The sequence below is a fragment of the Triticum aestivum genome, chromosome 5A (genome assembly GCF_018294505.1).
Source record: "Triticum aestivum cultivar Chinese Spring chromosome 5A, IWGSC CS RefSeq v2.1, whole genome shotgun sequence".
NCBI classification, from domain to species: domain Eukaryota; kingdom Viridiplantae; phylum Streptophyta; class Magnoliopsida; order Poales; family Poaceae; genus Triticum; species Triticum aestivum.
In genome coordinates, this window is record NC_057806.1 from 485,643,135 (window position 1) to 485,654,489 (window position 11,355).

General features: G+C 44.9%; 1 protein-coding gene across 2 annotated transcripts; it reads left to right on the plus strand.

Moving 5' to 3' along the window:
• Positions 1–4,887: 4,887 nt before the first annotated feature.
• Positions 4,888–11,355, plus strand: LOC123104239 (uncharacterized). Of its 2 annotated transcripts, none has more exons than XM_044526006.1 (15): positions 4,888–5,217; positions 6,630–6,697; positions 6,845–6,916; positions 6,993–7,106; positions 7,740–7,808; positions 7,897–7,953; positions 8,382–8,435; positions 8,518–8,580; positions 8,680–8,742; positions 8,942–9,106; positions 9,197–9,352; positions 10,354–10,434; positions 10,522–10,583; positions 10,688–10,824; positions 11,117–11,355. In XM_044526006.1, the coding sequence occupies exons 1-14, from the start codon at positions 5,022–5,024 to the stop codon at positions 10,779–10,781; spliced, it is 1,314 nt and encodes a 437-aa protein (XP_044381941.1). In that variant the 5' UTR covers positions 4,888–5,021; the 3' UTR covers positions 10,782–10,824; positions 11,117–11,355. The 2 variants fall into 2 exon arrangements, with proteins under 2 accessions (XP_044381941.1, XP_044381940.1); XM_044526005.1 differs by having other exon boundaries at positions 4,891–5,217; positions 6,630–6,757.

Consider the following 11,355-nt stretch of genomic DNA (forward strand, 5'->3'; position numbering starts at 1 on the left):
GGATATCAGAAACGTTCCGGGTGAAATCGGGATTTTACCTGAGTACCGGGGGGTTACCGGAACCCCCCCGGGGGTTAATGGGCCTACATGGGCCCTAAGGGAGAAGAGGAGGGCCGGCCAGGGCAGGCCGCGCGCCCCCTCCCCCTAGTCCGAATAGGACAAGGAAGGGGGGGCGGCGCCCCCCTTTCCTCTTTTCCCCTTCCCCTTTCCTTCTCCAACAAGGCAAGAGAGGGGTGTCCTACTCTCGGTGGGAGTAGGACTCCTCCAGGCGCACCCCTAGGGCTGGCCGCACCTCCCCCTCTCCCTCCTTTATATACGGGGGCAAGGGGGCACCCCATGACACACAAGTTGATCTTCGTGATCGTTCCTTAGCCGTGTGCGGTGCCCCCTTCCACCATATCCCACCTCGGTCATATCGTAGCAGTGCTTAGGCAAAGCCCTGCATCGGTAGAACATCATCACCGTCATCACGCCGTCATGCTGACGAAACTCTCCCTCAACACTCGGCTGGATCCGGGCTCGAGGGATGTCACCGAGTTGAACGTGTGCAGAACTCAGAGGTGCCGTACGTTCGGTACTTGGATCGGTCGGATCGGGAAGACGTACGACTACTTCCTCTACATTGTGTCAACACTTCCGTTTCCGGTCTACGAGGGTGCGTAGACAACACTCTCCCCTCTCGTTGCTATGCATCACCATGTTCTTGTGTGTGCGTAGGATTTTTTTTGAAATTACTACGTTACCCAACAATACGCATGCATTATTGGTTGTTGCATTGCTTGGTGATGCATAATTCCTTGTATAAACTCTCGTGAAAGTGATTGTCATCAATTACCAAAATGGGGGAGATTGAAAGAACATGCGGTGCCCCCATGTTTGGTTTTGGTAATTGATGACAATCTCTATGGACTAATGGTTGCCTTGAGTTATATTTGAAGGTTTTGTCCATAGGCTTTTCTTGGAGTATATGTGTTGGTTTCAAGAAGAGTTTGTGTCGACCAAGGTGCTATTCAAGGAATTATCCAAAGATTGGTCATTTGAGAGTTGAGCTTATTGCAAGCATGTCTTCAAGGGGAGAAGTTTCAGAGAGTTTTATGGAGAAGTCTTCAGAGTTTTCTCCTTGCTTTGGTTTTGTTCCTAAGCATTTGCATCTCATACGCATGCATTATTGGTTGTTGCATTGCTTGGTGATGCATAATTCCTTGTATAAACTCCCGTGAAAGTGATTGTCATCAATTACCAAAATGGGGGAGATTGAAAGAACATGCGGTGCCCCCCTGTTTGGTTTTGGTAATTGATGACAATCTCTATGGACTAATGGTTGCCTTGAGTTATATTTGAAGGTTTTGTCCATAGGCTTTTCTTGGAGTACATGTGTTGGTTTCAAGGAGAGTTTGTGTCGACCAAGGTGCTATTCAAGGAATTATCCAAAGATCGGTCATTTGAGAGTTGAGCTTATTGCAAGCATGTCTTGAAGAAGAAGATTGTTTGATCATTCATGTTTACCTTCAAGGCATCATCCAAATGAAGAGAGTTGGAAAGAATCAAGGTTGATCAAGACTAAGTCAAGAGTGAATCAAGTTGATCAACACATAAAGCGTACATGATGTACAGAGGGATCAAGTGATCCCATGGTATGGTAAGCATTGTCCATTACGCTTTGTGTACTAACCCATGGTCTTCGTGGGAGTTCTTTGTGGGGTTAGGTTGCGGTGTGCAAATTCAAGTGAAGCATCATGAAGAGATCAAATGCTTGAAGCTTGCCGTCCATTATGGTGACAATGGACTTGTGAAGATGTGCGGAAGAGTGGCTCACCCATAGTGGAGTATTGGGGAGCAATCAACTAGTCTTCATCGAGCCAACACAATCAAGAAAGGTGGTCCAACTTGAGGGAGTCAAGATCGTCATCATCTAGCTCAAGTGAAACATGTGCAAGGCAAAGGTTTGCCCTTGATAGGTTTTCTATTTTACTGGTCTCATGATGGTAGTTGGGAGACCGGGTCATAGGATCGATTGCCGTACTATCAAGGGGGGCTCTCGATGAGTAGCTTGATCGTATCATTCGTAGAGAGATCAAACCGTTGCATCCTTGCATCATCTTTCTTGGTTCTCTTTGTGATTCTTAGAGCTTATGGTCATCTTGATGACAAGCTTGAGTTCATCGAAAACGGAGTTCGCATGCATCTTCTATGATGTTTTCGGTATTGGAGGTTTTACCGGTCTTTTCCGAGGAAGGGTTCTCACCATTTTCTTATGGGCCTTTTCTCATTGAATTCGGAGTCCGTTTGCAGAAGTTATGGCTGTTTTTGTAAAGGTTGCAGCAGTACTACCGTGGCTAGAGCAGATGTAATTTTTTACTACCGCTCCAGAGCAGTACTACCGCGGCTCCTGAGCGGTAGTACCGCTCCGGACCAAAATCTCGTGTTTTGCTCAGCGGAAGTAGGCATGGAAGTATTTTTTTTTGTACCATTACCATTTGCAGTAGTACCGTGAGGACGAGCGGTAGTACCGCTCTGGCGGTTCTACTGGCCTTTTGCCTCCTCGCTGTTATTTTTCAAAGGGGTACTTCCGCCCTAGCGGTAGTACCGCTCCTTGGAGCGGTAGTATCGCTCTGTGCAGACTGTGAGCATAACGGTTGGATTTTTTCCCACCTATAAAAGGGGGTCTTCTTCCCCAATGAACCCAATCTCTTGAGCTCATTTTTGCCCCCATTGTTGACCTTCTTTGAGCTTGCTAACTCTCAATCCCTCCATGGATTCTTGCTAGTTTTTGAGGGAAAAGAGAGAGGAGATCTAGATCCACATTTCCACCGATCACCTCCTCTTTGTGAGGGGAACCCCTTGGATCTAGATCTTGGAGTTCTTGGTGTTCTCCTTCTTGTTCTTCCTCTCATTTTCCTCCCTAGCATTAGTTGCTTTGGTGGGATTTGAGAGAGAAGGACTTGGGCACTCCGTGTGGCCTTGCCATTGCATTTGGTGCATCGGTTTGAGTTCTCCACATGATACGTGGAAGTTACAAGTTGAGAAGCTTATTACTCTTGGGTGCTTGGTACCCTTGAGCTTGTTCCTCTTGGGTGTTTGGGAGCCCTAGATGGTTGGTGGTGTTCGGAGCTCAATCATTGTGGTGTAAAGCTCCGCGCAAGCGTCGGGGTCTCCAATTAGGTTGTGGAGATCGCCCCGAGCAATTTGACGGGTACCGGTGACCGCCCCCAAGGGTTGCCAAAGTGTACGGATTCGGTGACCGCACCCAAGGGTTGCCATTTGTACGGGTTCGGTGACCGCCCTCAAGGGTCCCTTAGTGGAATCACGACATCTTGCATTGTGCAAGGGCGTGAGGAGATTACGGTGGCCCTAGTGGCTTCTTGGGGAGCATTGTGCCCCCACACCGCTCCAAACGGAGATTAGCATCCGCAAGGGTGTGAACTTCGGGATACACCGTCGTCTCCGCGTGCCTCGGTTATCTCTTACCCGAGCTCTTTACTTATGCACTTTACTTTGTGATAGCCATATTGTTTCTTGTCATATATCTTGCTATCACCTAGTAGTTTATCTTGCTTAGCATAAGTTGTTGGTGCGCATAGGTGAGCCTAGTTGTTTTAAGTTTTGTGCTTGGCAAATTAACCGCTAGGTTTATTCCGCATTTGTTCAAGCCTAAACCGTAATTATTTTAAAGCGCCTATTCACCCCCCCTCTAGGCGACATCCACGATCTTTCACCCTTGTCCTGCCCCGGCCGGGGAGGCAAAGGGGATTGCTATCGTCACCCTTTCTCCCGGTTTATGTGAAAGAGAAAAAGTGACACACATTTTGGATTTTCGGTCGGTGGTTGGTTGAGCCAAAGAACGTGAGTCACCTTCCTTAAGTCCGTTATTCCTTAGTAGCTCAGTGGTAGAGCGGTCGGTTGTTAACTGGCTGGTCATAGGTTTGAATCCTACTTGGGGAGATTTTATTCATTCAAAATTTGAATTGATAGTTATAGCTTTTCTGACTAACGACCATTGTCCTTCTCCATTTTTTTTCTAAAGACGCAATAGAATCGTCAAACGGGACATCAAATGTGGGAAGTTGATTGTAGGATTTCTATTCCTCACTCTCGTATAGGTGAACTTGGTCCGTTCAATGAAAAGGGATAAGAAGAATCCACTAGGAATGAATGGAAAGACTGGGGTAGTATCTTCATTAGCCGGAAGGATTAGTCTCCACTAGCGTAATTCGAAGAACGAACAAGAAAAAAGCGTCTTTAGGTAAGAGGATGGATGGATGTGGTCCAATGGCTAAAGCTTCGCCGGCTTCTTGTAGACTGTCCCCCCGGTTAGGCCAGGTGGGATGATAGACTTTTTTCCGCCACAAGTGAGGACTCAGTCCTTGGCAAAACACAAGGGGGAAGGAAGATCTTCACTCACTCATTAAGTAAAGTGCGTGCGGTGAGACCCAAAACAAACGAAGGGGATGGAGGGAGACCGAAGAGGGAACAATTGTCTTGAATGCTATGTTGGGATCAACAGCTTCCAGTGTTTTCAAAATGAGTCGGGCAGTCAAGATGTGAATTGACAGTAGTTACAAAAGGGGAAATAGCTCAGTTGGTTAGAGTGTTGGTTTGTCACGCCAGATCATATAGCAAGCTTTATGTAATATAAGTTTAGAAAGCTCCAGATCCGATGCCTCTTTACACCTTTGTTCAATCCTCAACAGAAGGCCAATAAGAAAAACTTTAAAGGGAGAAGATGCTCTAATTTTGTAAGCACCTTCCTAAACACATCTTGCATTTTACAAGCCCTAAAGGAGCGGGATCCTCAGGCCCACCGGGCAGTGATACAACCCAGATGCACGCGGCGCGTGCCGCGCACCCTTGTCCCTCCCCTCCCTCGGCACGGCAGCCAGCGCCGCACCCACGTGCGCCCTCTTGAACTCGGTTGAAAAACGATCTGGGCTTGCTGCCTCCGAGGAGCGAGGCTACGAGGCGAGCACTCCTATTACTCTCCTCCTTCCTTCCTCGGCCCCGAGCACTTCACCATCTGCGAGATGCGGATCCCGGGGCTGCTCGCGGCGGCGGCGGCGCTGCTGGTGCTGCTTCTCGCGGTCGCCGGTGCGGCGGCGCAGGAGGCGGCGGCAGCGGGGGACGTGCGGCCGGAGGAGATCGCGGCGAAGGCGAGGGCCCAGGAGGAGGCGGTGCTCGCGGCCGAGCTGGGGCAGCTCAGGGCGAAGGTCGCCGCGCTAGGTGCGTGCGTCTTGCTCCGCTCGATTCGGTTCTGGGGAGGGTGGGTGTGGTTGGTTGGGATTTCTGATGCTGCTTCGAGCGGCTTCGCTGGGGTTTGCTAGGGTTTTGGGGGCAATTTGGTCTGGCGAACTAGGCGCTTCTGCGATTTGACGAGATAGGGGAAGGATTTGGTAATTAGTGGACATATTGGTCGGTGGCTTAGAGAGATTGTGTTAAGGCCGCTGAATAGGGATCCATAGATGCAGGCTAGAGCAAATTCTTCAGGCTAATTGGTGGCAATGTTGGGCAATAGCTTCGTTGTTGCTCCTCCAGTCCTATGTTTTTCGTTTGTCGCTGAATAGAGAGCCAGTTCTGCCATTTAGTCTAACTGGAATTCGCCATGGAACCAGTGCCCCTTGCTTGAACTACCATTGAAATGCATGAAGGAGCTTGTAGCGTTAAGAACACAATTACTCCGGTTTGGTTCAGTTGGAGGTTCTCCATGGGCATGTCTTTGGTTGAAACAGTTTTTGTTACAATGTGAAACAGACGGTGTCAAGTCACTTGAGAATTTTGGGAGAATTGATTATAACCCCCCCAGCTCGTGTGCCTTGGATCTTAAGCCCCTTCCTTCGTCTCCCTTCCTTCTAAGCCCCCCAGTTCGGTCTTGTTGTTGCTAACTCCCCCCTTTGGCATCCTTAACATATTTGTCAATATATAACCAACCAAAGGGCATCTGATTAGACAGAACTGCTCTTCAGTTTCTACCCAGCCCCAGATCGACGCAGACCTCAGCTCAGCCGGCCGCCGCCAAGCCTCAGCTCCGCCGGTCACCACCAATCTCTACTCCAACCGGCTGCCGGGCGCGCTCCTGGCCCCAATCCATGGCCCCGCCCGCCCGCCCGCCTCCGGGTCGACCCCGTGTCTCCTGGTCGTCCGCCGCTACCGAACGAACCGGAGTGAGCACGCGCGCACCCAACTCTACTATCTCCCTTCCTCCTCCGTTTTCCCTGGCACCTAGTCCAGTGTGACGCCGAACATGGCCGAGCAAGCCATCTCTGTCTCGCGACTGACGGGGCGAGCAGAAACATAAACGAACGAGCGACTTCTCTGTCTTGCGACTTGAAGAAAACATACGAGGGCGCAGTGGTCATTTCAGAATATAATTAGACTAATATATTGGATTATTAGCTTAATGAAGAGATAACTATGCCAAAGGGGGAAATTAGCAACAACGAAACAGAACTGAGGGGGTTAGAAGGAAGGGAGACGAAGAAAGGGGCTTAAGATCCAAGGCACACGAGCTGGGGGGGGGGGGGTTATAATCAATTCTCCCGAGAATTTTTGTTTGAGTAAAATCATTTTCTAGTCATTGCAACATGTTTGTGCCACTTGATCCTTTCTGAAACAGTGCAGCTATTGTCACCTTGCAGAGTCGAGCATTGCAGCACAGACACTGGAGCTGAATAGCAAGGACGGCGGCATCGAAACACTGGAAAAGGTAACTGGGGAGATGTCACAGAACATTGCTACTCTGCAGAATGAGATAACTTCCCTCCAGGTGACCCATCTCGTGAAGGACAATATATTGTACCATATTCCTGCTCCCTGATAAAGCGATTATGCTCATCTGTTGCTACATATGCAGTCAAAGGGATCTATAGCTGCAAAGGAGCAGGCAGGCAAGGTCAATGCCCGGGCTATTGAGCTTGAGAAGCAGGTATTGGGTGTATGAAACGTCTAAAACTTGAGTGCAACAATTAGGATTATGTGGTTTCTTATCTTTCTTATTCCAGATTGAGAAGCTCAAGAAGGACATAGAAGCACAGAATAACAAAAAGGCGACCATGGAGGCTAGAGCCACCGATGCAGAGAAGAAGGTGCAAGAGCTGAATGCTAAGCTGGATAGAGTAAGTATTCGACTGTGGTCGTCTGTTGTGCTAATGTGCATCTTTATTTTTCTACACTTAGGTAACAATTCTTGGACAAGCTTGTAATTGCCCAATCCTTTGATAAACTCTTGTGGTGCTGTCACCGATTAAGTCGTCATTGTTGCCGTTTCTGCATTTATTACATGATAAATTTGGTATGGTTAAAAAGGAGATCGATACATTGTTACAGACTCATAGTGGGTTAACGATGGTTCATGCTGCTATTTTCTTTTTTGTATGTGATTCCAATGCTATATAAAACTTTGCTACAGCACACTTCTCAAAAGTAAGGGTAAATTCTAAAGAAGAATCTGGAATGTTTTAGCGTATTTGATGATGATACTGTTTGAGGGAAGAAAATGTTTTGGAAAACAGTGAGAATTTCCGTAGTATTATATAACAGGCTGCATGATATATTATCATCTCCTTAATTTTAGGGAGAGCTGAGCCTCATTCCCTATTAAAACGTTATAGTTGTGAAACCAAAAATGGGATAAGGCTCATATCCTGCTGTCCTGCATGACTTTCGGGGAAATCAAGGGTATATCCCTTGAATCCACCTTTTTTGTTAGGTGAATACTGTCCTCAAGTTGATAATGTTTTTTTTAATAGCTTCAAAAGACAAGCGGCGAGCAAAAGGTTAGGATTCAGAAGACTAAAAATGCTCTTAAAGCTGCAGAGGTTTGTGATATATGTGACTACAGTGGTACATTTTTGTTATGCAGTTTCATGATGCATTCTCCTCAATCCTTTGTTTTGGTGTTTGTAGGAGGAGCTGATGAAGGTGCAGTTAGAAGCAACAGCAAAATCAGAGCAGCTCGGAGAGGTAATTTTCATTCTATTGTTGTAGCTGCTGTCATGTGAATATGTCAGTAAGGTAACATGACAGATTCTAGACTGTATTAGCCTTTTCCTATTTGCTCCACACTCTTAGTGCAGTATGTCAGTGTTGTTTTCAAAAATACATTTCAAATGCAACTTAGTTGCCAGCTCAGCCTGGTGTAAACTATATGAAGTTTTACATAATGATAACATAGTATCTTCTAATCACTGAACCTGAGTGTGATGTGTATCTGTGCATCTTTGTTGTCTGGCACATGTTGTGACTTGTACATTGAGAACTTCCTGGTAAGGATGATAATGACGACGATGCCTGTCATGGGTGTAATCCATCCTTCCACTTTACATGATTTGAACCTCATCTAACAAGTGATTATTGTGGCGAGTAGTTTACTGATTGTTACTTTTTGGCAGGTTCATGGAGCATGGTTGCCACCTTGGTTAGCAGCACATGCAGCTCACTATATGGTATAAGTGGAGTAGTTAACCTAAGCACTATGCCTCTTCTTACTTTGCTTTTTCGCAACACACTCATCATGTTATCATGTAGGAGTTGATGTCAAGTCACTGGAGTGAACATGGAAAACCTGCTGTCAACAATTTATTGCAAAAGGTGCCTCCTAGCTTATTTATGCTTTTATTTTGATTATGAAATATGCCAAGCTGAACACATCATGTATTTGTTTATAACCTGTCAATTAAATCACTGCAGGCATCAGAGAAAACAGTGCAGGCGAAGGAATGGGCCGAACCCCATATAGAAACTGCTAAGGCGGTAATATTCTTGTTCCTGGGATTGTGGGTCAGAAAATAGCATAGAGTTTATTTGAAATGTTAAAAAACGTCATATATGCATGTGTTTATGGCCAATTCTTATTGTATATGGATGTCATGTGAGGCAAGTATCACATGATGTTTCTGAGTTTTTGCATCTTTATTCATTCTCACTAACAATGCTTTTTTTATCATTGAAGAAATGGATTCCTGTCATTAAAGAAAATTGGGCTACTGCAAAGGAAATTGCAGAACCTTATGTGCAAATGGTCTCAGCAAAATCAGTAGAGCTTTATCAAGCATCAAAGGATGCTATCTCACCTCATGTTGTGAAAGCACATGAGCTTGCTGATCCCTATTTCCAGGTACACTAGATCCTCTTTGTTTAGCAATTGCACTTAGGCCATAGTGTTGTCATTGTAGTAAATTGATGTCGCTTGATTATATTTTTTCAGGAAGCCAAGAAGTTATCCAAACCTTATATTGATCAAGTTGCTAAGGCCAGTAAACCACATGTTGACAAACTTAAAACCACCCTGAAGCCTTACACTGAGAAGGCAGGCCAGGAGTATGAAAAGCTTCGCGACACAGCTACTTTATACCATCAGCAGGTATTTCTTCTCTTAAATTTTCTTGTTATCTCAAGTATTCCAGCTTCTCATTTCCAGTTAAATATTAATGCTTTGTTGTTTTAGACATTTTATGCTTCTGTTATTGTTAATTTTATTGTTTTGAGTTATTGAACACTTGGCTGAATTTTATTGTTTTCATATATTCTTATATAATCCTTGAGCACTGTATCTGCATTTTTCTCTGCTGCATATTGCACTGTATCATTGGTAAATTTTGCAGCCCTCTAATAGAATTATTTCATCAATCAATCTAATGAGATTTTTTAGACCTATATATATAACTTCACAGTTAGTTATAGTTTAATAATGTCACTTTGGCCTTCTGTATGGTTATTTGGTAAATACTACTCCCTCTGTTTTGACACTATGGCAGTGTCAAAAAACGTCTTATATTTTGATACAGAGGGAGTACTGACCTACCAGAATTTCTTGGAGATACACCCTCCCTCTTGTTCCTCCCCCAAGGGCGTGCACCCCAACCTTGCACAGTTCTTGGATGCCATCAAAACTGAAGCTAGTGCCTGGGTTTTGGCTTAAGCAGCTGTGGGCTGCCACTTGCCCTGCTGTAGTCGCATGTGACTGCTGCGGGAGGCTTGTAATTAAACTCCTTTTCTATCAATGCTGGGATTTTTTTTACATTTTTTCAAAAAATAAATATAAACTTTGTGCACCTTAGGTAATTGGTTGGTTCAAATACTGTCTTGATCCAGAAACTTATTATGTACTCCGTCCATATCAAAATATAAGACATTTTTTGACACTACTTTTTGTATGCTACTACTACTGCTGAATTGCTCTAACCTGTGTTGAACTGTGTATACGCTAGTGGGTGAAATAGGCTGCATGAAACAGCATCATGGTTAACTAACCTTCGTACTTACCTTGAACGATACTACATCTCTCTGCTATTAGCAACTGCAATAAAATGGCCTGAAGATCCAAGTCATGTATCTAATAATCTAAGCAATTTTCCTTTTCAGGCTCAGGTAACTATCTTGGATTACATGCACCAACATGAATTATTAAAACAATTTGTGAATGGGGAGTTGGTGTGGTTTCTGGTAAGCACAAACTGAACTGTCAATTTATAACATGTGTTTCTACTGATTAAAATAAAATGGTCTAAAATATCTTATCTCTCTTGGTAGGCTGCTGCTTGGCTGCTTATGCCCGTATATGTTCTGTACATACTCCTAACAGAAGTCTGCTGGTCAGTAGTGTATTTAAAACGCTTCAGCTAATAGTTGCTTGGCATGGCTTTAGGTGAATTGTGACTGTACTTGTTCGATCTGAAACCTTCCATTTCTCATGCAGCATCACCAAGAAGAAGAAAATCCCACGGAGTGATAAGGGCAAAGTTTTGGTCAATGGCCATCGGAGACACAAGCGCCGACATGCAGACAAGTAGACCGTAGACTGTTTGCCTATGTTCTGCAGCACTGTAGTTGAAGGTACCACATTCTTCCTTTGTTACCAGTAACATCTGATCCAAATCCCACACTATCTAGGCCTTCTTTGTTGGCATCAAAAGGTTTGGGTCAAAGGAACAGTCCTCTTATTTTCACAAGAACATTGAAGTATATATAAGTTTTTAATTCATATTTGATACAACAGAACATGTTTTTCTTGAGCCTTGATTAATACTTCGAATATTGAATTGTTCCATACAACTGTGAAGCAAGTGCTAAATCATTCACATGTCAGTTTTGTACCGGGCCTTTGAACTCTCTTTGCACTGTGCAGATCAAGTACGATGAGGCATTATTCATTCACGACGAGTCTGCTGGATACAAATTAGGAGACGCCTGGTCCTGGTTAAATCATGTGTAATATATACCCTGAGTTATGCTGCACGCAAACCGTGTCTCCATTTTGTCCCCCATGTATTGTATCGGCCGTTTCTGCGTGATCACGTTGCTAAGTAGGGTTTACGAGGTTAAATATGCAGATATTCGTTTTAGTGGACACTTTATTATGTTGCA